A 27,240-nucleotide genomic window follows, 5' to 3' on the forward strand; every position below is an offset into this window, starting at 1 on the left:
CCACGTACTTACCTCCTGGAGGCTCCGCTTTTCCTGTGCCCGGCACGCCCCTAGCAGAGATGATCTCTGGTGCACACTGTGACGTCAGTGTGCTGCAGGACGCCTCCTGCCCCGGACGCTCTCGCCGAACCAACAGGTAGGAGACGTCGGGAGATGGGGGGAGGAGGATCCCGGCTGCACACTGACATTACAGTGTGCGCCGGGATCAGCGCTGCTAGTAGTGCTGGTTAGTGAAAATCAGCAGGGGAGCCACGGCCCCTGCCGATATTTACTAACGGGGTGAGCGGCCGTGTGTCAGCGACTATGGCTACACATGTCAGTGCTGACACGCGTGTCATAGGTTTGCCATCACAGCCTTAGGGTCTCACCTCATATAATCATAGAATGGTAGAGTTGGAAGGGACCTCCAGGGTCATCGGGTCCAACCCCCTGCTCAGTGCAGGATTCACTAAATCATCTCAGACAGATATTTGTCCAGCCTTTTGTTTGAACACTTCCATTGAAGGAGAACTCACCACCTCCCGTGGTAAGCTGTTCCACGCATTGATCACCCTCACTGTCAAATAGTTTTTTCTAATATCTAATCTGTGTCTCGTCCCTTTCAGTTTCATCCCATTGCTTCTAGTCTTTCCTTGTGCAAATGAGAATAGGGCTGATCCCTCTGCACTGTGACAGCCCTTCAAATATTGGTAGACAGCTATTAAGTCTCCTCTCAGCCTTCTTTTTTGCAAGCTAAACGTTCCCAGATCCTTTAACCGTTCCTCATAGGACATGATTTGCAGACCGCTCACCGTCTTGGTAACTCTTCTCTGAATTTGCTCCAGTTTGTCTGTCTTTTTTAATGTGGGGTACCCAGAACTGGACACAGTATTCCTGATGAGGTCTGATAAGGAAGAGTAGAGGGCGATAATTAACTCACGTGATCTAGACTCTATGCTTCTCTTAATACATCCTAGAATTGCGTTTATTGCTTTTGCCTTTTTGGCTGCTGCATCACATTGTTGACTCATGTTCAGTCTATGATCTATTAGTATACCCAAGTCTTTTTCACATGTGCTGCTGCTTATCTCAATTTCTCCCATTCTGTATGTGCTTTCTTCATTTTTCTTGCCTAGATGTAGGACTTTGCATTTCTCCTTGTTAAATACCATTCTGTTAGTCCCTGCCCACTGTGCAAGCTTTTCTAGATCTTTTTAAATACTCTCTCTCTTCCCTAGTGTTAGCTATACCTGCTAGCTTTGTGCCGTTGGCAAATTTGTAAGCATATTAAGTGTTAACAGTCTAATAATTAGAGTTCATATCTATCTGAAGGTGAATGCCACACTATTACAAGTACTTGTGTAAGGGCAGTGGAGGGGGTCTTTTCACGAATTGCCTAAGGACAGAATGGTTCTTTGCATACTCTGAATAGTGAAACCTGTTTTTCCTTGCATTACGTTTCCTTGTTCTTTGTATTGCCTAAACAGTGCAGGATGAGTTTAGTCATTTGAGATCTGTCTTGATTATTCCCCATAATACAGGTGAGTTGCTGTTAGGCAACGTGGCCTTTTCATTGCCATCATTGTTTTATTGTCTTACCCAATGGCCTCTCTACCTTTTGCGACACACCTTTATCTCCTCTGACATAGACGTGTTAGTAATCGCTAGCAATCTCTATGAATAGGTGAAGTACAATAATACTTTTGTTAACAAAAAATTTTACGTTTTTATGTTTGACTAGGGCTAGTCATTAGAGATGAGCGAACGTACTTGGTAAGGGCGATTTCGCAATCGAGCACCGTGATTTTTGAGTACTTCACTACTCAGGTGAAAAGTACTCGGGTGCGCCGGGGGTGAGCGGGGGGTTGCAGAGGGGAGTGGGGGGGGAGGGAGAGAGAGAGGGCTCCCCCCTGTTCCCCGCTGCTAACCCCCCCCCCCCCCCCCCCCGCTCCACCGCGCCCCCCCCCCCCCGCCCCCCGGCGCACCCGAGTACTTTTCACCCGAGTAGTGAAGTACTCGAAAATCGCGGTGCTCGCTTGCGAAATCGCCCTTACCGAGTACGTTCGCTCATCTCTACTAGTCATCTTTTCCGTTAATGCTGTTGTCAACAGTATATTAGACCAGTTTTTCCCAACTCCAGTCCTCAGCGCCCTCAACAGGTCAGGTGTTCAGGATATCCTATAAAGAGAACACCTGTGGCAATGTCTGAGGCACCGACAATAACTACATCACCTGTGCAATACTGAGTAAATTCTAAAAACATGACCTGCTTGGAGAAGGGGTGAGGACTGGAGTTGAGAAACGCTGCGTTTAGACTATGAAGTAGGTTTTTACAATGGACACTCTCTCGTGTCTGCACAGATCAGTACTATACACCGACGGTCCACCAGAACAAGTCTAGTAATAATATAAGAAAATATAAAGTAATTTGGCACACAGGTGCTCAAATTGTGTGTTAGAGCGTTCTGATGGGATCTGTTGTTCTACATGGGTTTCCAGCAGTAATGCTCCACAGGTGGGCTTGGTTGAGATAGCTGGGTGTGGATTTCTCTAGCCAGCCAATATCCCTTGTCTGCCGCTCATATATACCAGCTCTCCTGCTGTGGCTTCTAGCCGTCTCCCCTGTTTGTTCGGTGTGTTTAGGTGTGAACAATCTCATGTTCCTGCGTGTCTGTACATATGGTGTGAACTATGTCTTGCTGGTGATTGTTTATCATCTAGGATTAGGTGTCCCTAGGTTCCAGTGCGGGGTCGTCCCTGTTGGGACGATTGCCCCGCATGCAGGCTGGGGTTAGTTGTCTTGTTAGAGTGGGGACCCGTGAGACAACAAGGACTGTCCAAGTGGGCTCACGTGCTTAAGTATCTTGGACAAAATGCAAACTGATACCTCATACATTCTATAGTTATTCCATTTGGCTATGTGTGCAGGTATGCAGGTGAGTGTTTTGAGTGCTTGTCAGTTGTTGGTTTATGTCTGTCTGAGTATGGAGTCCAGTTTGCAGTTCCGTCTGAGTTCTGAAATGAATAGAGCCACTGCTGCACATGTGCAGGCAGTGGCCCATTTGCTCAGCACTACGAAAATACTATGAAGGGATCATGCATTATGAAATATGGGGGGGGGGGGGCACTGATCCCCTGTTAATAGGATCGGTGGGAGCCCCAATGGTCTGATACCCAACAGGTCTACCAGTTTTTACCCATACAGTTGATAGGTGAAAATGTGTAATTTCCTCCAATAACCGGAATACTCCTTTTAAGTTCAGGGCAAATGTACAGATTTCTAAATGGAAATGTCAATAATTAGAGATGAGCCAGCATACTCGATAAGGCAAACTACTCGAGCGAGTACTGCCTTATTCGAGTACCTGCCCGCTCGTTTCTAAAGATTCGGCTGCCAGTGTGGGTGACAGGTGAGTTGCGGCAGGGAGCGGGGAGCTCCCTTCCGTTCCTCCCCGCTGCTCCCCGCCCCCTGCTGGCACCTGAATCTTTAGAGCTCTTTAGAGACGAGCGGGCAGGTACTCAAATAAGGCACTACTCGCTCGAGTAGTTTGCCTTATCGAGTATGCTCGCTCATCTCTATTAATGATGAATAATTTGATTTGTTGACGCCCTCACTGATCAACCAAACTGATTGCTGAAATGTATATTTTGTGGGTGCAGTGAACATCCAATGGTTTAAACTGCGTATCTTCCAAAGTAGTCCTTGAAGACCTAACATGCTAGTTTCTGATGATGGATGCAACTTTTCCTTGTCCTAGGGGTGTTGTGTGCATCCAAATCATCATGTAAATGAATGTTCACATCCTAGGTATTGGTATATAAGGTAGTTTTGAGATTCGGACGTGATCCCTATAACACCCCTACCGGAAAACTTGCCAGTAAATTTTATGGACACCAAAGCAAAGGGGCTGCAGGTGGGTACAGCTCCACATGCGAATAAACTAGTAAAAAGTCTTTCACTTCAATAATATGCTGTAAACTGATATTTACACGGTGTTTATAGTAGTTCCTTTAGATTATCTCGTCACCATGCTATTTTACAAAGCTGTGTAGTTGATTTATAATGCTAGGAGATGTTGTCATAGTCTAACGTATTATGTGTTGCCTGCCAGAAGAGCAAATTGAAGCTGAAAAATGGAAACATTCTGTGTAAATCTTTATATATTTTTGAGAAATTTCCATTCTGTTTATGTAATAGAGTGCTTCCTCCTCGCATTTAAAGCCGACTAAATAATGAGCGTGCGCCTTCCTGTTGACAATTTGTTATTTTAGGCTTATTTTACTAGGGCTTGTTTGTTTACGACTGTAAAATTATATTGTATTGCACCGTTTTAGGATCTTTTAAGAATTTGCATTTCATTTAGCAAATCCTCCTGTATAGTATTTTATGATCAGAGATGATGGGTGACTCTTAATAATGTTGAGATGTACTCTGTACCTTACTATTGAACAGGTGAATGCTTCCATGGCTGGCTGGAACCTTTGTTATCAAGAATTGCTGAAGACCACACGGCCGTGGTGAGCCCAGATATTACAACTATTGACCTCAATAGTTTTGAATTTTCCAAACCTGTTCAGTATGGGAAGCACCACAGTCGAGGAAACTTTGACTGGAGCTTGACATTCGGTTGGGAAGCTATCCCAGCCCATGAGAAAGAAAGAAGGAAGGATGAAACCTACCCTATTAAGTAAGTGTTATGGTAAAGCGTTATAAAATATCTGGACAAAAACTTTGTTGTGGCCTGCAATAAAATGAATATATCATAGTTGTGACTGTGCTCTCTAGCTACTGTGAAGCTACACATCATGGCAGGTGAGGTGTAGTTGCAGAAGTTGTATATTGCAGGCAACTGAAACCATACACTGTCCTACAAAAAGTAATTGGACACTTGAGCAGGTATCAAAAGTAGTGTTTATTTACATATGTTAATACTTAGTGGAGCTCTTTTGGCTCTAATGACATTGGATACTCTCCGTGGCATACTTTCTACCAATGTCTGATTCACTTCAGCTGGTATTTCCCTCCATTCCTCCTGCAAACATATGGCGAGTTCTCTCAAAGAGGGACATTTTTCATATTTCCAGACCCGACATTCCAATTCGTGTCAAAGATGTTTAGTAGGTTTCAGGACAGGACTCGACTCTATGCAGGCCAGTCGTGAAACATCCATATCCTCAAACCGTGTTGGATTTGTGACAAGATGCATTGTCTTGTTGCAAGTATGGCTGACCATTCCCAGAGTATTACCACATAGTCAGAAGCACATTGTCTAAAATGTCAAGGTACGCCTCCGTGTTCATGGCTCATGCCACTACAACCAACGGACCAAGACCATGCCATGTAAAATATCCCAGACTATAACAGAACTTCCACTATACTTATCTGTTGGCACAACGCACTAGGTTAAAAGGTGTTTCCTAGGCGTCCTTTAGACTCGGGTATGTACATCTGATTTGAAGATGGAGTAGCATCATTTGTCACTCCATAGAATGTTCTTCCATTGCTCGACTGTCCAATAACAACACTCCTTGCACATTGTAAATGGGCCAATGCATCTTCTTTGGGAGAAATCACCAGATGTTTGCAGGATGAATGGAGGGAAATACCAGCTGACTTATATCAGACATTAGTAGAAAGTGTGTCACGGAGAGTAACCAATATCATTAGGGCCAAAGGAGACCACACAAAGCATTAACACATATACATAAATACTACTTTTCATTCTTGCTCAGGTGTCCAATTACTTTTGGTAGAATAGTGTGTACTGCGCATATCTGTTTATGGTACTTTACACTTGTTAGCCACTTATCTGCACAGTGATAGGCATGGGAAAATGACTGCTTCCTCTTTTAAGATTGGTTGCCAGGTAGCACTGACATAGATGTGCGGGAGGAAGAGAAGCCTTACATAGTAAAAAAGTACAGTGTACTGTGACAAAATGTTTAGTGTTGCATCACAACACATTAGCTAGAAACTTTAAAAAAACGTGTTGTGTCTAGATATTACTTCTATGTACTTTTTATGGCTCCCCTGATGTTCTTTAGATTATCTGTCAATGCCCACTGTCCATGCGTGCAGGGCTAGTGGGCACCAATGCTCAGACTTGGTGCTCAGGTCTTACTGTACGTGATAGTCATTTTTGCTATTGTGCAGGCCAGCCAATTAAAATCAATGCATTGGACATATTAGGTGGACATTCTGAAAGGGAATCAAAAGAACACCAGGGGGCACTGTAACAAGTATGTACAGTAACTGCAATATTTAGGGATGGGAGCATTTTATTTTTTTAATTATTCCAACTGAGATCTTGTGTGATGTAACAAAAAAGGAGTTGTCCCATAAGCAAATATTACATTTCTAAGTAACTAAAACTAAGATTGTATCTATCAGGAAATAGCAACTTGTGTCAGATACCTATGACTGAAGAACTCTTTAGCAAAACTATCTGAGCGTAAAGGAGAGACTCAACCCTGTTGCTACACATACTTCAGGAGCGCAGTCAATATTTAGTTTTTAGCTTGATTTATATCTGGATTTATATCTCTATCTTTAGGAAACCCTCTATTATAAATGCAGAACTATTGAGCCCAGCCACAGGTCCGGAAGCTAAAGTCCCTGGGCAGCCAAATGTAGCAGTAACATTACATGACTTCATTTTAAGGGGTTGTCCAGGGTTAGCAAAACATGGCTGCTTTCTTTCAAACACAGTGCCACCCTTGGCCGTGGGTTGCATCTGGTATTACAGCTCAGCTCCCATTCATTTTAATGGAGATGAGCTGCAATACCATATACAACAAAATGGAAAAAAGTGGCACTGTGTTTGGAAGACATTTAAAGGGGCCTGGACAACCCCTTTATAAATGAATGGACATCCATTTAATACATCACTACAAGTCCTCCAGAAAAGGAGCTGCTTTAGTAGTATCTCTGTTTTTTCTCTTTTAAGCACTCATTGAAAACCCCGCCTCTATAATATAACACATGAATAGGGATTGTCCTGATAGGATAAAGTAAAGTCCCCTGGTGCAAGCACTGAGTCGGACCGGCTCATAGGGTGACATCACATTGAGGCACACTGTTTTTGCGGGGTGGTTTGGCATTGTCTTCCGCACAGATGTCTTCATCTTTACCCCCCAGCAAGCTTGGGTACTCCTTTTACCGACCTCTGAAGGATGGAAGGCTGAGTCAACCATGAGCCAGCTACCTGAACCGAGCGGGGATTGAACCCGTAACCATCAGGTTGTGAGCGAGAGCCTAAGACTGCATTCTGCTGCCTTAACACTCTGTGCCTCACAAGGCTCTTCCTCATAGGATAACTACTCTTAAAGCATAGTTATAGAAAGGTAATGGAGACATTTAGGATTGCAGTATAAATTAGCTTTGCATTTGAAAGGTCTTAATACTTTGGGTCTCTTGCTACTACTTATACATATTGAAATACTTCCTTTACCTGAAGATGGTACAGGATCGACCACGGAAAAGTAGTCCAGCATCACTTTCCTATGACGGCTGTCTAAATCTGTTTGCTGCCCGTAGTAATCAATAACAGCACAGCTCTCATTTAACCTCAGTAGTATAAGAAATGAAAGCTGCGCTGTGTTGAACGTTATAGACAACAAAGACAGATTTTCTTTCATAGTGCGTCTACACTATGCGGAAACTGCAGATTAGAGTTACAGTAGAAAATGTACATGTGAACCGGATTTGCTTTTAATCCCATTTACTAATAAACTCTTCAGTGGCGTTTTTTCCATAGCATTTCCACAACTTGTGAACACACCCTAAGGGCTCATGTCCACGGGGAAAATCAGGCCCGTCGTGGATTCTTCATGCAGAATCAGGCAGCGGGTCCCTCCTTTCCCGCGGACATGAGGCCTAAAAAGAAGAATTACTTACCTGTCCGGACGCTGCAGATCTTCCCTCTGTCGCGGCCGGATCTTCTTTCTTCGGCCCGGCAGATGTGCTCGGCACGCCGGCAGCGTGTCGCACGCATGCGCCGGAAACTCCATTTTTTTTTTTAAACTCCTGCTCTCCCACTGGAGAGCAGAAATTCAGCTGCGGGTGTGCCGCGGATCCGGACGGCTTCTATAGGCTTCAATAGAAGCCTGCGGTAGTCGTCACCGCGGGAGACGCGCACTAAGATGGAGCATGCTGCGGCTGTTTTCCCGCACACGCAATCTGCGCCTCAAGGGGAAAATGACATCTGCAGGTATTTAACTACCTGCGGGTGTCCGATGCATCCCTATGGGGCGTGGATCACGCGTACGGGACACCAACGGCGGATCTGTCCTCGTGGACATGAGGCCTTAGACAATTTACATAAGGCTGGGCTTAGACAAACTGATTTGAATCGCCATCCACACGGAAGGTCTGCAGTAAAATGCGCGCATTCAAAGACATGTATTTTTCTAATTTTCATTCACATGCATGTATTGCATATTCCTCGCGTGGAAGAAATGCTGCAGCATGCTCCATTTTAACGTGTATTCTGCGTGGACGGCCGCAATAGATCTCTATGGATTCGAGTGATTTGCAGCCCATATGCAATTAACATTGCGTATGAGTGTCAGAAACGCTCACAACGTGATAGAAGAACAGATGGAAAAGCCTTAATGCCAGTTGGAGGGGAGAGGGTGATCTTTCTTCTGCTCAGACAATCCTTCACAATTATTTTCCATGAAGTATTGCAAGTCTTCCGCTGTGGAAATCCACATGCGGAATCCGACCCATTTGTGTAAGCCCAGCCCGAGTGTGTGGTGGGGGTACTTTTCTGTCATCCACCCTATGTATTCAAAATTCTTCTCTGTTACTCGTTGTTTGGTGAGATTTTGTAGTACAATGTCGCATACAGTTGGAAAAACAGCAACTTTGCCACTTATCCCTTTTGGGAACCTATTCCACTTTATCTGTCCCTCACTATCCACATCTTATATCCTAGTCATTATCATAAACTACATTTACAATAAGATGGATAAACCTACAATATGTGTGTTTGCAGTACAGCTTCGTACAGTATTCAATAACTCCACAGCTATAAAGTCTCTTGGGAGTAATTGCATACTTCATTAAAACCTTATCTGGCTAACCCAGCTGCCAAGGTGGTGACACTCCTTTACTCCTTTCAACGCTCTATTACTTTAACAAATGGCGATTAAGCTTATTCCAGCTTAGAGCTGCTCTGAACTTTACCACTGCTGGATCTTCCGAGGATTTTATTCACATAGCTAGCTGTCGGCTATAAAGAATTAATAAATCAATTCTCTAATCCTCATCAATATACACAGCCTGGTTGGCCAGAAGGATCGGAGGTGTGACGAGCTTTATCACTTGGCCAACACTTGTAACTTAAAGTGTACCTGTACTTTTACTTCGGAGCGCTCCTGCTCCATCAACTGCTTTCAGCTCCTTCCGGTAGCTGAAGATGGCCCCATATAGCACTATATGGTGGAGCCAAAATGGGATGTCTGAGCAGGAGTGCTCCAAAGGGAAAGTGCAGGCACTCTTTAAGGAGAATTACATTCAGAATATATCCACATACTCGTATCGTCTTGCTGGTTGAGTTTTTTTTGTATTTTTAAGCTGAAGTTGCTAAGCTTTGGCTGTAAAGTTTTTACTCCTAGGCACATATTAGATGATGTGGTCATGGCCTTACAGTATACTATTAGTGACTTTTATGAAACCAGGCCCCTCCAGCTATTGGAGCTCTGAATACTTCTATTATTTGAAGCTATACTCTAGATCCATGTGTGTTTTTGCATTTACAGATGTTTTTCAGAAAGTGTTACTTACCACCTGCCTCTATTGCGTATATTACATTGTGTAGCTGGATAATCCTGGTGATAATCTATAGTTGGGTGTTAAATAGGTACATGGGTTACCTACTTAATGGAGCCAGTGATGATCTATTACTAGTGCAGAGTGACAGAGGGTGAGTCCAGCCGTGTGGCTAAGATGACGTATGCACTTGCACTGCCAACGAGTTATGTTATCTTAGCTAATGAGAACACACGTTGATTCATTGCTTACACACCCTTGCTTTCGCTGGCTAGAACATCACTGTGAGACTCTGACTTGCTAAGTCTATAAATGCAGCTACTAGCCATTAAGAAAGATTTGAATAGTGAATATAAATCTGAAAACTGCAGTTACTGAACTAGATTCATTTGACGTGTAGCTATAGCAAAATAGTAACAATGTGAATGTATGTTATAGGAAGTATTGAGGGGACTGGGTGCACTAGCCAGTTAAACATGTGTTCCTTGTTTAAGCACAAGTGTAGCATATAACTCAACTATTTAAAGCCTACTATTGTTTCTTGGGTTCTTAAACACAGAAAGTGTAAAACCTGACCATATAGTCAACTATGCTATGATGGCCTCCAAGAATGATGGAAACGAACAGAGAACCTAACAAATGTAGATCAGAGTTGCACCTTTTTAAGTTTGTTTGCCTAATTTAAAGTCAGTGTAAGGGCTTATTCAGACGACCATATATTGGCCGCATATTCACGACGGCCGATATACGGCGTCTCTCTCTGCAAGGGGAGGAGGCTGGAAGAGCCGGGAGCAGTACTCTGAGCTCCCGCCCCCTCTCTGCCGCCTCCTCCACCCTCTCTCCGCCCCTCTGCACTATTTGCAATGAAAGGAGGCAGGACGGGGGCGGGGCTAAACAGCGAGAATCCGCCCCGCCTCTCCTCATTGCAAATAGTGCAGAGGGGCGGAGAGGAGGCAGAGAGGGGGCGGGAGCTCAGAGCACTGCTCCTGGCTCTTCCAGCCCCCCCCCCCTGCAGAGAGAGACGCCGTATATCGGCCGGCGTGAAAACCGAGCCAATATACGTTCGTCTGAATCCAGCCTAAAAGTGTGAAACTGATCTGCCCACATATAGGTAGCTCCAATTGGCTATTGCAAGCAATTTACATGGCATAAATGGCACCATACAGGCAATTTTCTTTACTTCAGATTTATAGTTATGCCCCTGGCCTATCTTCATGTCCTATTGTTGATCTGTAATATTTAAAATGTATGTTCTCCTTTTATCTATTTTCTGCTATGTCTTAAAAATGCATCAGTGAAGTCTACAAGCTGAGCGCTCCAATGATCACTAGAATGAAGGACCCACTGCTTGAATTCAACTTTGGCTTTCATGTTTGAGCTATTATAAAGACACTTGTAATAACTGCTGAAAACAAATGTTTTTTTTTCTCTAGGTCACCAACTTTTGCTGGAGGTCTCTTTTCTATCTCCAAGACTTACTTTGAACATATTGGATCTTATGATGATCAGATGGAAATATGGGGAGGAGAGAATGTAGAAATGTCTTTTAGGGTATGTCCTCAGCCCTTAACCTTACAAGGAAACAAACCTTTTACTCAATAGATGTCCTCCTTGTAATACTATTATACCTAATACATACTTTGACACATGCAGCTATGTAAAACTGTAATTATGAAATTAATTTTAGAAAAGTCTTAAGAAATATGGCTTAATACATTTTTTTTAAGTTTTTATTTTTTATTTTTTTAATTGTTTATTTTATTTACAAAGGGCATTGATTAGCGACAGGGATGCTCTACTTGGGAATCAGCATCTATATGCATAGTTCTGTCCTATGTATTAGTTAGAGATGATCTTCCGAAGTTCAGGAAGAACTTGGGTGACTTTCCACGTAAGCGTGTATATTGTCTGGCCATTATGACTTGTACCCTTGTATTGCCAAGTTGAAAGGCAACAAGTTCGGATACAGCTTTAAAGAAGGACAAGCGGGTTGATGCAACACAACTTATTAATACAAATCAATAAATGATAAAAATAAAACAAAGTTACATAAAATAGATGATATTGCACATATGTTTCGTAAACAGTTCTTTAGAAGTGGTTACATGAATCCTCACATCACCCAGAGCCGTGGGTATACTTCATCTGCTTTGTGCATCAACCGGAGTAGCAGCGGTGAAAAGTCAGAGAACTGGGGGTCTCTTGGGAACCACACTGAGAGGGCGTTCCCCATCACAGGTCCAAAATGCATCTAACTCCCCAAAACCTTCTCCTGTCTTTTATACTCCCTATGATCTATTGCCTGAATATTTACATTACAAATATCAGTGCATAGAGCTGTTTGCCTTAAAAAGGTCACAATCCGAAGTGGCCATTCCTCAAATGGGATCAGATCAGACAAACAAAACTAATTCTTAAAACGAGGACAACACTAAGCTCCAAATATACATAAGGCCCCAGTTCAACGTTAAGGTCCATTTACACGGCACGAATGAGCGATAAGCTTCACTGCTGATCTTTTATGCTGCATAAAAGATCAGCGATTTAAGCTTTTCGTGTAGTTTAAACAGCCGCAGTTCAGTAGTGAACGGCCGCTGAGTTCTCTCAATGGAGGGGGTGCAGGGGAGTGAGAGGAGAGAAATCTCCTGCACTGCCCCGCCCCTGCTGGCTACTCCGTGAACCAGCCTCCTCTGCTAGCTCCCGTGCAGGAGCACGGAGACACAGGGACGAGTATCGGGCATCGTTTGCCCGACATTCGTCCCGTGTAAAAGGACCTTTAAGACAATGAAGATTTGCAAGATTAGACAATAGAATCACAACTCTATAGACAATGGTGGTAGAATTACAAGACAATGGTGATTCTATGTCCAGATATTAACATGGTTCCAGTAAGTCTATAAGACTCAGTTATATAATCCTTATAATTTATACATTGAACTTTCATGGCTGTTTGAATATAAGATGGAGGGCTACAAATAGCCAATTACATTTTCACGTCAATCCTGCATTTATCACCAGTTTTCTACTTTCCAGGCTCCATCTCTGTTTCAATTCTCTAAGCTGGTGGGGGGAGTCTGCTGTTTTGCTGTGTTCTATACATTGTGCACAGAGAAAATACAGATTCTGCTTTCCATCTCTGTAGTGCACACATAAATAACTGCATCACGTAGGACTATGTACTGCAGTACTGAGCTAGCATACCGAAGATCTCACTAGCTGAGGGAAATTGAATCGCCCACCTGCAGTCGTATCTCTGTGAGCCTCTGCTTCTGACCCTCTTCCCCTCCCCCTTTCTTCTTTACCATTTTTTTCCCCTTTCTGTTTTCCCATTTCCCCCTTTTTCTTTTCTCCTTGGACTTCCCTTAACCTTCAGTGGACAGAAAATCATAGGGAATAGAGACTCCTAGTGGCCATCGCTTGAAAAAAAAAAAAGATTTGTGAGCACAAAAATGTCATTTTATGTAAATTTAAGTGATTTGCACTTTTGCTAGTTATTACATTGGCTGTCTCACACACAAATTGTTTGAAAAATTAGTGACCATTTAAGATTTTCTTTGTTTATAACTTTTGGAACACCTTTTATATTCGACTACTTGACTAGTTGGAGATTCGGTTTTCATTGATCTATTCTCATTTTAGGTCTGGCAATGTGGTGGACAGCTGGAGATCATACCTTGCTCGGTTGTTGGCCATGTGTTCCGCACAAAAAGCCCTCATTCATTCCCCAAAGGTACCCAAGTGATTACTAGAAACCAGGTGCGTTTAGCTGAAGTTTGGATGGACGACTATAAAGAGATTTACTATCGAAGGAACCAACAAGCTGCCAAAATGGTGCGGGAGGTAAGTTGAACGAATTTCTATATTCCATGAAGTCCTACAATGGGCTTGGATAAAGAAATGGTTAATACTCCTTTTAGCCTAATAAAATAAAGGTATTCATGTAAGGATTCCCAGTGGTATAGAGCAGTCAAATAGTAAATTTTAAGATCCCTATTGCAGGGTAGATGTTGCATACCTGGGGTCTAGTGGTTACCAGCCCATCCAGGCTCCAGCATTGCCCTGCCTGCTTTCAGAGTTCAGTTTCATCCCTACACTGATTATAGACAAGAGTGCAGGAAGTGTGTAGAGCAGACCATGTACCTCTATACGGCTGCACAGTTCCTTCTCAGTTATACAGAAGCTAACTGATCATTCGTGGAGAGCCTGTAGGTCCTCTTGGATTACGAGCCCAGTCACAACTGCGACTGCGGAACGCCTATAGCTGTGCCACTGCTATTTAGTACAGTGGTGAGTATTGGTACACTTCATGTTTTGCCTTGGCTTCTAAAATGGAGAAGTTACCCTGGCAGTGCCTTTCATAGGAAGATGGACATTTCTGATAGTAACAAAGGTAGTTATAGATACCCTAGAAAAGGAAAAATGATAGAACAAGAGAGAGGAGAAAAAGAGGGAGGGAGAGAACCCAAAGGGAGAGTGAGAATGAGCGAGAACGATAAACAATGTGGTCAAGTTGTGTTGTATACTTGGGTTGCCAATAATGCATTGGTATACTTTGTACACAAAAGTATTATTAGCAACCGATTGTGTGCCATAGATTTTACCAAGTGAAACTACAGCTCCTAGTGTAACCTTAACAAAGGTAAGGACATGCTGAGAGATGTAGTGCATCAAACTGGAATGCAGTGGACCTCACATGTGAATGAAATACTGATATGACTCAAAGACTGAATACACAATGATCTTAAAGGGGTTGTCTCGCGAAAGCAAGTGGGGTTCAGCACTTCTGTATGGCCATATTAATGCACTTTGTAATATACATCGTGCATTAAATATTGGCCATACAGAAGTTATATACTTACCCCCTCCGGTGCTGGCGTCCCCGTCTCCATGGCACCGACCAAAGCCGCCTTCTCCCTGGATTAGACGCGCTTGTGCTGAAGGGGCTGCTCCGGCGTGCTCGCGCCGCACAGGTCTTCTGCGCATGCGCAGAAGACCTCTGTAGCGCGAGCACGCCGGAGCCGGACAGAAGAGGGCAGACTGCGTAAGCGCATCTAATCCAGGGAGAAGGTGGCTTTGGTCGGCGCCATGGAGACGGGGACGCCAGCACCGGAGGGGGTAAGTGTATAACTTCTGTATGGCCAATATTTAATGCACGATGTATATTACAAAGTGCATTAATATGGCCATACAGAAGTGCTTAACCCCACTTGCTATGGCAGGACAACCCCTTTTAAGTGACTCACAGGTGACATTATCTGGACTCCTTCCTTTTCTTTTCCATCTACTCAAGACTTTCATGACTTCTCCAGTAAATTCTTGCCTCTGAAGTTTGTGGGCCAAACCTCTCTTGCTCTTCAGAAAATGGCATCAGACACAGTATCTCCTGAAAACCGCTGCACCCGCTTTGCTCCAGAGATATATAATGATACACTGTGCCCTCAGAAATAAAAATCTGTGTCCCGCAACAAGCTAGAATACACATTGTGTCCCCAGAAATACAAGGAACATAGCGTATAATATAATTTAATACAGGGGGCATGGTGTGGATTATAATCAACATCGATGTGAAAGCTAGCAGGCCACTTCAGGGCTCCTGGTTATACTGCTAGTCCCTACACTAACCAGGAGTTCAGCAGAACCGGACACAGTTCAGACAGGACACAGATAGCAGGTCACACAGCAAGCTAACACAAAACTGACAGAATTTAAACGTACAAACGGACATGAACCAGCCAGACACAAATCACGCAGCAAGTTTGCAACAGACAAGGATTCATGACTGCTTACCCTGAACACCAGAGACAGACTGACCAGGAGCTGGGTTTATATGTGAGCACAGACCCAGGGGATTGGCTAGCAGGAAGTACCACACCCAGCCAGCTCAATTAACCCTCAACCACCTGTAGCTGTGCTGCTAGGAAGCCTAGAACTACGGATCCCAGCAGCACACGTAACAGAGAGCTTGTTTATTGTGTGATGAGCTGTAGTTTTTATTGGTACCACCCTGGGTACATATTGCTTTTTTGATCACTTTTATTGTGTGTGTTTTGAGAGGGGAAACGAACAAAAGAAGCACTTTGGCTCTATTTTTTTATAGCATTTGCGGTGTAGGATAAAAAGTGTTCAATTTATTGTATGCATTCGATGGTACCAAACGTGGTATTCTTTATATCTGTGTAGGGTAACTGAACGTATGATGCTATGATTGAATTATTACATTGCACTACTTCTATACTGCAATGCATTATCGCTTCTCATAGTGATCACAGGCCATGGCAGACACTATTATCTGGCATCTGTTTGCCATGGCAAGTCATCGGCCCTCCACAATTACATGGTAGAGGGCAGTAGAGATCCCAGAGTGAGTGCTCTCCCTTTGTGAACAGTTTACATGCCGTGATCAACATAGGACGCAAGTTTACATTCATTCGCGGGAACCCCTCCAAAGCCAGTGCGTACATTTACATCCTGTGGCGGAAAGGGGTTAAAATCACCCCTGCCTGAGAAACACATAGTGCACCTCCAGACCTGCCCTCCATGGGCTGCATCTTCTACAGAGATCTCAGATACACTGGTCTTTTTAGGGCCCACCTCCGCTAGTCATGTGACTGGGAAATATCAGCTGACCTTCTGCCGTCAGACCTTATCTAGCCCACTTCTCTCCCTGGGGGGACAGTGACCGAAGAGTGAAAGAGAGGCAAGTTTTTGGGTTTTTTTGACTGCTGCCCTTGTGTAGAGTACGAAACCGGGTAACTAGGGGAGGGCACTCTAAACTGGGGTGACTTGACAGCTCTGCTAAAACTCCATGCAATGCTTCAGATTTACTTCACTCACTACCACCATCCTATAACATAGAGTTTACATTGCCCTCAATATAATCTCCTACCTGCAAGACTAACTTCTTGGTGTGCCCATATTTCTTGTTGTCTTCAGAGATGAAGGATGTCTGGACTTAGGCAATGAAAGTTACAATCAATATGAAGAAAACTTTCTGGGATTACTGATAAGTTAGGTTGCCTTGTAGGGAATGTGTAACTCTTACACTTTTATGCATATATTTATAATTACAGAAAAACTATGGAGATCTTTTTGCAAGATTGAAGCTGAAAGAAGACTTGAAGTGTAAGAACTTTTCATGGTACTTGCAGAATGTCTACCCAGAGATGTTCATACCAGACCTCTCACCAACATATTATGGAGCAGTAAGTGATGTCCAAATGGTTTTACACTCCTATTGATTCTACCTCAGCAAATCTTCACAATCCTGAAATCCATGGCTTTTACATAAATGCACTAACCTTTACCAAAATTGTATCAAAATTGTGGAATACCTGTGCTATCACAAAAGTTACAACCATTATAATATGCCCTCAAAACTGGTGTGTATTTTTACATTTTTTTTTTTTACCCCATGGTTTATGTGTGAGATTGTGTTAAACTCCATTTATATGCCTATTGCACTTTACTTTTTAACTTGTGGAATATCAACTAATCAATCCACAGCAAAGACTTTTCACCTATGTTATAACCACTGTTTTTGTGTTCAAAGGGTAACTACACTTTAGCTGAGCACTGTGCCAGCTTTGTGGTTCCCATCCCTGCTCACTGTGGTGTGGAAACACCATAGAAAGTCTATTGAGTCCATACAACAATAGTAATAAAAGCTAAGTGGGAACAGCCCTCAGCTGAGCCCCTCAGGCCTCATGTCCACGGCAAAAATCAAATTTTAAAAACCATGCGGGTCTCCCACCCATGCGATCTGCGCCCATAGGTAATCATTGGGCACCTGCAGATAATTGAATACCTGCAGATGTCATTTTTCCCTGGCGAGCGGATCGCATGTGCGGTAAAACAACTGCAGCATGCTCCATTTTCGTGCGGTTGTCCCGCACAGACGACTCATGAAACAATGGAGGCCGTCCGGATCCACGGTACAGATGCAGCTGTCACTACGTCTGTGCTGCTGGAGCGCAGGAGTTTGAAATTTTTTTTTTAAAAAGCACAGCGCAAGCGCCCAGAACGCTGCCGGCGTACCGAGTGCATTCGCCTGGCAAAAGAAAGAAGATCCAGCTGCCACGGAGGAGAGCCCCGCAGCATCCGGACAGGTGAGTATTATATCTTTTTTGGCCTCATGTCTGCGGGTCCGTTGGAATCCGCTGCAGGATTCTACACGGGGAAACCATGCGGGCCTGTGGACATGAGGCCTCAGCTTGGTCTTTTGGCACCCAGACCCCCACCAGTCAATACTTCTAACATATCACTATGACACGTCTCAAATGTTTTTTTAAAATGTTTTTAGTTGCACTTTTGATAATGATGACCTCTTATGCAGCATAGGGCCTCTGGTCCCTCAAGGTAACAGGACTTGGGTGTACGTTGCAAATTTTTTCCCCCTTGCAGCAATGTTGCAAGGAAAAGAATTTGCAGCATGTTCTATCCTTTGGTGTTCCCTCGGAACGCCTCACCCATTGTTTTCAATAGGACCTTTAAAGACATCACATGACACTCGCATGCTGTAAGTGCGATGTAATGTTTCCCATTGAAATCCATAGGATACACTTGCGATCCTCTGACATGCGTGAAACACTCTTGTATAAATAAGACAAAAGTGTTCTAGAGGTGATACTTCATCAGGCTAGACAAAGGGACCAAGTAGTCTCTAAAGCTTGCATATATAATTTTTCTGGGTGGCCAATAAAGGTATCCCCTCTATAATACTTCTGTCTATTCTATACAAGAGTATTTCACATCCTCCATTCGTACACATAGATGTATTACAATTAGTGATTTACAATACACGGTCTATTATATTGTATGCTGATGTCATAATATTTCTTCCAGATTAAAAATGAAGGATCCCAGAGCTGTTTAGATGTTGGTGAAAACAACCACGGAGGAAAGCCCTTAATCATGTACCCTTGCCATGGAATGGGAGGAAACCAGGTATGCACAGACAAACAGTTGTGGCAAAGTAGCACAAATAGTTCTTATTTAGACTATTAACAATTATGTAACTAACTATGCTTTTAACCCAAGCTAGTAGTAACTTCTAAAAGTTAATTTTTTTTTAATTGTCTCATTAATTGCCACATACATTTTTTTTGCACTGTTCACGTAATGTAATTCCAGTGTACAGCCAAATAAATGCAAATAAACCGGCCCAACTTGACTGGTAGTATTAATAAAGCGGTATTATAAAACTAAAGGTTATATTAGGACATGTGTGTGTATATATAGCAAATTACTTCCTGGCCTGGATACATCTTTCATCTCCGATTCAGTGACTGTCATACAAATGGCATGTCATTGTCACAGCCCAGCCTATGTAGTTCCCTCCTCTTCTATATTTTGCTGTGCATAGTTATATGTTGTGCATGCTAGAACACGTTCTATCGAAATGTAAATAAACCAAGTGAACAAGTCATTTGAGATCTCATGTTGTATTAATATTTGCTAAATGCGGTTTTATGGTATGAAGAATTTCATGACATGGGAAAAACTGGTTGATCTGTACTCGGAAATGAATCAATAAAATATTTCCTTCTCCTGGTAACATAATATGTTAGGCTGAAAAAAAGACCTATGTCCATCCAGTTCAGCCTATTACCCCCCAATATTGATCTTGAGGAAGGCAAAACAACCATCAATGAAGCAATGGGATGAACTGAAAGGGAGGAGACACAAATTAGATATTAGAAAAAGTTTCTGACAGTGAGGGTGATCAATGAGGGGAACAGGTTACCACGGGAGGTGGCGAGTTCTTTTTTCAATGGAAGTGTTCAAACAAAGGCTGAACAAATATCTGTCTGGGATGATTTAGTGATCCTGCACTGAGCAGGGGGTTGGACCCGATGACCCTAGAGGTCCCTTCCAACTCTACCATTCTATGATGTAAAAGCTAAATTTCCCCAATTTAAGGAAAAATAAATTCCTTCCCAACTGCAATCTGGTAATCAGAATAATTCCTGGATCACCGACCCTTCTGAAGTAATTAGTGACTATTACATATAATCTTGTAACGCTCAAGAAAGGTCCATCTTGAACTTTTATCGAGTTTGCCCTCCCCACATCCTCCGGCAGAGAGTTCCATAGTCCCACTGCTCTTACAGTAAATAATCCCCTTTTATGTTAGTGTGGAAACTTTCTTACTTTAGATGTAAAAGACCCCCCCCCCCTCCTTTTGCTACAGTCACTTTATTTTTATTTTTCTTTTCATGAACTTACCATAAATGTGTACCTATAAGGCCGAGTTTTTTATCCACTGTTTTGAGATTAATCTGATGCACTTTTCAATACAATTGTATGTCAGAACCAAACTTTTATACGGCACTGTATACTTTTTTTATTTTACAACTTTACAATGGGCATCAATTGTAGACGTGCAACTTTCTAGGCACACAGTTGCATATATGTGGAGTTTACGGTATATTTAATGGCACTGTTCAAACTTGTACATATTACCAAATGCAGTATGAACCTAGCTGAGACTTAATCTTTGTAAACATTTTCTTGTATTACAGGTTTTATACAATTTTTTTTTTTTTAGTGTGTTTCCCAATCTTTATAGTAACAGTGCCATCTACAGGCTATTGGAATACAATGCTCTACACACTTCCACAATTGGGCTCTATTTTATAGAAGTTCTTATAAAATGTATCTTATGCCACTTGTTCTTTTGCTTGGCTAGTAAAGATCATCTTTATGTTTTGCAGTACTTTGAATATACCACACAAAAGGAGCTGCGCCATAACATAGGAAAGCAACTTTGCTTATTTTCCAAGTACGGCCCAGGCCAGATAGAGCTCAGAGAATGCCAGTACAAGGGAAAAGGAACAACAGTACCAGGCAATGAAGAGTGGGAGTTCACAAAGGTACAGTATGGTTCAAGAATCTCTATTATTTAATGGCTGTTCATTAGAATAGCTCCATATGTCAACAACAAAACTAGACTGACCGGTCCATATGCTGCTAATTGTATACGATGGGAGAGATCACTGTCAGGTTAGGGCATACATATATGGGCTTATGCAAAGGTCTGATCCATGTGCACAGAGACTTATGACTTCCTAGCACAGAATTGCATGGCCTCCATGGTGTGGCTCTTTTGGGCACCATGTGTATGGTAATAGGCTAACGTAGAGGCAGTACATCTTAGTGAGAAAATGCCTCCATATATCCAGAGTTCTGATGAACATGTCACCATTTTTATTCTTTATTGGATTCATAGGAATTCTTACAGAAAAGGCTATGAATTAAATCAGGAGCATTGGGTGGTACAGTAGAGGGTCGATGCAAGTCTATGGCAGACCTCTTACTGCTATGTGCATGACCCTACAATGATATATTTTGGTGGGACAGTTGCATGAATACAATGACTATAAAGGTTGCCCTACCCAATGTTTGCCATCAGTGTATGTGAGCACTCCACAGGTTAGATTTGGCCCCACCCTACAGACAGCTGAAGACCCTGAGAAGAGGACAGAAGCAGTTTATAACAGCTTTTGTCTTCTCTTATACAGCCTACATAGTGCCCATTGAGAGCTATGTAGTGAATTGAGGAGGCCTTAGTACCGTATCCTCTATTGGATCCAGCGATCATGTATTCACTGGTGACCCCAGAGCTGCTGGGACTTATAAGACCCAACTCTGCTCTCCCAGTGACTTCAGTTGTTATAGGGGAATATTTTCACCTGTAACTGGGACTCCTATGGATGCCTCAGTTGAAGTGGAAAACTGCTAAACAAAGACATTGTGAATGTCCTCCCAGAGGTCTTGTATGATGTCATAGGAGACATATGAGTTAATAATATATATACAAAAAGTTAAAAAATAAAATACAAATATATAAAAAAAAAAAATAAAAAAAGAAAAACTCCAACCTAAACCGTCACTATAGCTGTCCTGTAACCCTGGACTATACAAATTTATATATCAAAATGTCCAAAACCAAGTTGGAAACCACTTTCTTTATTTGACGTTTAGCGTTCATGTAGTAATTTTTTGAAATGACTATAGACTTTTTTTTTTCTTTTTATACACATTACTGCTGGTAGAGCAAACAAAAATTTCTGTGAAAAAAGGTATTGAACAGCCCTTTTGTGCCACAAAGAAAAAACAAAATTAAGTTTGGTAGGCCAAGAAAAAAAAGACAAAACCTAAAACCACGACATGTATAAAATTGCTAAAGTGTCTGGTCCTTTTGGACCAAAACACTGGTCTTTTAAGGAGTTAAGAAAAATGGTATTAGACGTGTCGAACAGCTATATATTTCGACTCCTACCAAAGAAATGAGTTTGGGAATCATGTCACAATTATCTCATTCAGCAGCTTTGTATCTTTAGCCACTAAATGAACTATGATGCCTCCTAACATAATTAACTTTAAAGGGGTTGTCCAGTTGTAAACTATTGATGACCTATCCTTAGGACCGGCCATGAAAGTTAGACTGGTGGGAGTATGCTGCCCAGGAACCCTACTATTCAACTGTTTGCGGAGACTCTGTTCATGCACTGCGCTGATTTCAGCAGGAAGCAGACAGCTCTGTTCTCACTGTAGTGGCTAGGCTTGGTATTGCAGGCAAAGTTCCCATTCGTATCATTGGGAACTTTGCCTGTAATAGCAAGCCTCACCACTACAGTGGGTAAAGAGCTGTCTGCTTCCTGCAGAAATCGGCTTGGTTCACAAGAACATTGGCCTAGCGATCAGCTTATCAGTGGGGATCCCAGGTGGCAGACCACGTTGATATACTATTGATGGCCTCTCCTAATAGTGGGCTATCAGTAGTTAACAAATGGACCACCCCTTAAAGAATTATTACCCCATTAGTTTTGCCTTGTGTTTTTCTTCAAAGACCTGACTGAGTACTTTTGGTAAATGTTTTGTGCCTTTTTTTTTTTTCTTTTACCAGGACCGATTACTGAAAAACGTTGGCGCAAATTTGTGTTTAACCTCGCGAGGAGACCATCCCACCACCACACAATGCAACTACAATGATATACACCAACGATGGGGCTTCAGCTAAGTCTCATGGATATGAACTGCAAGTTGAGGCTCCATCTCTTCAGTGCCTTTCATTCCACTGTGTCCTGCTGAGGAATCTGAAGATAAAAGTTACCACAGGAGCCAAAGAACCTTTAACTTTGTCTTCCACTGATATGTTTACATTTTAGAATGGTGCCTTGAAAGAAGAGCCAATCAGCAATAGAACACCATTAAAATGCATTTATAAAGCTAATCTCTGAAATAAGTGGGACATTTCAGAACAGTGTGGGTGCTGGGGTGCTCCTTAACTTTTTTTGGATGATACGAACAAGGTTGATTTGCACTAGCTGCTTTTTTATACACTACAAGTGTGGGTTATACAATTGATCATATGCTTGTAGTCCTGATGAGGTTCCTCTGTGAAGTGACATGCTGCTTTTTACTTAGGACTCTTAGTCCATACCTAAAGCAGACTTAATGAAACTGGGTTTCCATCTGTTGTGGATCTAAAAGTTTACAAACATCCACTACAGCGTGAAAGCCATGGCATAACTGTAGAGCATATCAAAGTGTCCTTCGTGAATATATGGTCAAGCTTGATGGTTTTCTACACTGGATTTATCGGTCTCCCGTAGACAGTCCTGCTGGGGTGTAGTCATGTTGATCCTACCAGTATAATCCTTTCTGCAGAAGATAAATGAAGCTGCAAGTCCACCGTCTCAAACCTTAACCTGCAGCAAGGAGGAGTTAGGAATAGGATCCTGGATACATCTACCATCTCCAACGCACTTGGCCGCCTTGTCTGTCTTTTTTTTGTGTGTTTGTTTGTTTTTCTTTTGGACACAGCCTATAGGAAAGTTGCAACCCTTCAGGACTTGTGATCCCCAACATACTAAAAAGTCTCAATAGTCTAGTTTTTTTTTTTCTTGTCCTGAATTATTTATACAGAACATGAACCTTAATCAATACCATTTGGTTTTACCTTTTTTTAAAGGCTCTTCTAGCTGACAGATGCTATTGTACATTTTTAAAGGGGATAGTATGTGATTTGTTTAAAGACCATCTGTCGACAACTTAAATACACAGGAGACAAAAATGAAGACCTACAGCCATGATAAGAATATTATGGGATGCTATATCCCAGCCGGTAGATGACAAGGTCTCTTAACCATAGCCCCTTTATCATAAGATACAGTACACGATCAATCCCAACTGCAGCATCTTTTGCGTAATTCACCCAGTTTTAATGTCTTGTTTTTAATTTTTTTTATTTTTATTGCTACATATCAATTAGGATGAAGGGTTCTATTTTTGTTTCCTCTTTACGGGGATAATGAGGCTGAATCACTGTGACTCTATGATTAATTAAATATGATAGGACTATGCCTAAATTAGGCTTCCTTCGAATAGAGCAGAATGTCCTAAATGATTCTGTGTATTTATAATTTTGAAATCATTGTGTATGAAACGTTAAATACCGTTATGGCAACTGGTTACGGCTCCAGTCTGTTAGTTAAAATAAAATACTGTTTTTCATTGTGTTGTAAGAAAGACTTTTTGTCTAAAATGAAGCACAATATCAAAGGGGCTTGGAATTTTGTATGTTCAGAGGCATGGCATGATATTCCAAAAGGTAGGAGTAGGGTTGTAAATGGAACATACTCTCATTACGTCACCGTTACTAGTGGGATACCACACAGGTTTAGTTGGGTTACAGAAATGTCACTAATTGCTCCATGGAGTGACACAGAACAGAGGACTATTACAGAGGAATTTATAAGTTGAAGGTCAGGGCATGCAAGTAACAAATGAAGATTTATACAAGGCCGCATTCACATGGAGGTTTACTGTTGTGGATTCTGCATCGAAATCCATATAAAAATCCATGCCATTTTTACATTCCCTTAGGCCTCATGCACACGGATTCCGCGTGGTGATTCCCCCACGGAATCTGGCAATGACTGCGGCGGGTGACCCTGTGTGTGCAGGCGGCGGCGTGCGTGCGTACTTCTCTCCTTCCGGATACTCTGTACTGCGGATGGTTCGAACAGCTCGCCATCAGACATGCGCAGTGCAGTCTTCTAAACTCATGCTTTTCCCGCAGCCTATCTGGCTTTTATTGACTTCAATGGAAGCTGTCTGTGCTGGAACTGCAGGGAAAAAAAGCATGCTGTGATTTTTTTTTTTTCCATCCACAAGCGGAAACCGCAATTGCTTTCCACTTGCATACATAAACAATCTTTTTTGCATTGCATGCTATGGAGGGTTATTGCTGTGGAATCTGGAGACGGATGCACACTCCGGATTTCGCAGCAAAAATCCGCCTGTGTGCCTTAAACTCAAATAAAATCCATGTTGCAGAATATAAAGGACAGGGACTTGTTTGTATAGCGCCAACTTATTCCGCAGCGCTTTCAGGTAATTTATTTATTACCCCTCAGCAAGCTGGGTACTCATTTTACACAGGACGGAAGGATGAGTCAACCTTGAGCCGGCTACCTGAACCCAGCGGGGATTGAACAAGCAACCTTCAGGTCGTTAGCGAGAGCTTAAGACTGCATACTGCTGCCCTAACACTCTAAAAGAATTGATATGCCAATTCTTGACACAGAGTCCAAGTCAAGTTGCTGCAGGTGGATTTTCCCCATTTAATGAGGTTAAATCTTTGTGCAGATCAGCATGCAAATCCTTGGCTTAAAGTACGGTCTGAGACTTTTGCCGCAGATTACTGTGCCAGATCCATGTCAGAAATATCCAATGTTAATCTGACAAATAATATCCTAACATTATGGAAGCATGATGAGTGTAAACTTGTTTTAAATGATAGAACTGTGATTACAATCTGTTCCAGGAAGCTGCTGCAAAGGCAACTACAAATATTGGTGTTTCAAATATAAAAATATAACCATGATGTGAACATAATGATTTTAAATAAATAAATAAAAATACTACTTGGACCACACATGCAATATTATGTTTTAGGCACCTCAGAGGAGGAGATTAGACTTGCTTGCTGATGCACATTGTGTTGTACTGTTATATCTGTACAAGTCAAGTAATCTTTTGCTGAGCCTCTACGGCCGCTCTGTGGCAGCTACTACTAAATTATGCTTGTACCAGAGCTTCACCCACAATCCTCCCCCACTAAAAATTTGTGCGATCATGTAATTTCCCCATTAGTGTATGTCTTGCACTTAATATATTGTAGCTTATGTTCATCATCTTATACTGTACCTCCCAGTGATTGTATGTCCGCAATAACCATATAAAAAAGTTAAACTGGAAATAAAGTACACTCATTGTCAAGAATAAAAAAATCAAACTGTTACAGTACTAGTAGGGTGCACAGGTACGCACGGCACGGGACTCCCTGAACCTCACCAACGCCAATGTACCTTCCTGGAGGTAGCCCCAAAGGTGGACAGGTCCAGGCCACCAACACTGACCCTACGCTGCCTAGTGGCAGGACAGGAAGGAACCACCATAGCTATGCAGATGACCACTTACTAGTACCGACAGGCTAGGCTGATGGAATAAACCAACACGACAGGAAACCACAGAACACAGGCAGAGCTGGATCGAGACAGGGTAACTTTCATTGGAGCAGGACCGAAGTCAGACACAAAGGGAACGGGACCAATTACTGGCAACTGCTATCAGCAGCTGCCAGACTATATTTAGGAGTCTCTGCCCCTTGGGCGGAGACCAATCAAGCTGGCTGACTGGAGCTCCAAGTCAGCCACTAAAAACTCTGAGGTAGAGTGCACGCCTCTCATAGCAGGCGCGCGCCACACGCCGCGCCTGTACACCGAAGCACAGCACGCGGCTTGCCAACCCAAACGTGGGCGCAACACTATCCCAGAATGCCGCGGCGAACTGCGCCACTGCCACTCGTGGTCCCTGACCGGCCTCATGGTAACACAAACGCCTAGAAGTAGTAGGTGGAATCAAATGAAACTTTCTATGTGTGACTGTAACGTTGATATAAGTAAGTGATTACAATATCAGATAAAAAGGATACTTTATTGCGGAAAACTGCGGAAACCCTGTTGTACCGCCTTTAGCATGGATACAAGATGTGATACAGGTGGGCATGGAGGCTCTAGTATCCTGTTGCACCCCCTCTAGCTTGGATACAAGACGTGATACAGACAGGCATGGAGGCTCTAGTACCCTGTTGTACCGCCTCTAGCTTGGATGCAAGATGTGGTACAGGCAGGCGTGGAGACTCTAGTACCGTGTTGTACCGCTTCTAGCTTGGATACAAGATGTGATACAGGCGGGCATAGAAGCTTTACTACCCCGTTGTACCGCCTCTAGCTTGGATACAATATGTTATACGGACGGGCATAGAGGTTCTAGTACCCTGCTGTACCGCCTCTAGCTTGGATACAAGATGTAATACGAACGAGCATGGAGGCTTTAGTATCCTGTTGTACCGCCTCTATTTTGGATACAAGATGTGATACGAGCGGGCATGGAGGCTCTAGTACCCGGATGTACCG

At 42.7% G+C, this 27,240-nt stretch overlaps 1 protein-coding gene across 1 annotated transcript in view; it reads left to right on the forward strand.

Annotated features, from left to right (window-relative positions):
• GALNT6 (polypeptide N-acetylgalactosaminyltransferase 6) overlaps window positions 1–24,271 on the forward strand; it is a 63,476-nt gene extending 39,205 nt beyond the window's left edge. The window contains exons 5-11 of the mRNA XM_066584363.1: window positions 4,433–4,667; window positions 11,188–11,305; window positions 13,394–13,594; window positions 16,825–16,956; window positions 18,596–18,697; window positions 20,467–20,625; window positions 22,662–24,271. Of these exons, the coding sequence (XP_066440460.1) occupies window positions 4,433–4,667; window positions 11,188–11,305; window positions 13,394–13,594; window positions 16,825–16,956; window positions 18,596–18,697; window positions 20,467–20,625; window positions 22,662–22,775 (1,061 nt within the window). The 3' untranslated portion in view covers window positions 22,776–24,271. The remainder of the gene's footprint in view (window positions 1–4,432; window positions 4,668–11,187; window positions 11,306–13,393; window positions 13,595–16,824; window positions 16,957–18,595; window positions 18,698–20,466; window positions 20,626–22,661) is intronic.
• The last annotated feature ends 2,969 nt before the right edge of the window (window positions 24,272–27,240 follow it).

The sequence above is a fragment of the Eleutherodactylus coqui genome, chromosome 1, assembly GCF_035609145.1.
Source record: "Eleutherodactylus coqui strain aEleCoq1 chromosome 1, aEleCoq1.hap1, whole genome shotgun sequence".
In the NCBI taxonomy this organism is placed as follows: domain Eukaryota; kingdom Metazoa; phylum Chordata; class Amphibia; order Anura; family Eleutherodactylidae; genus Eleutherodactylus; species Eleutherodactylus coqui.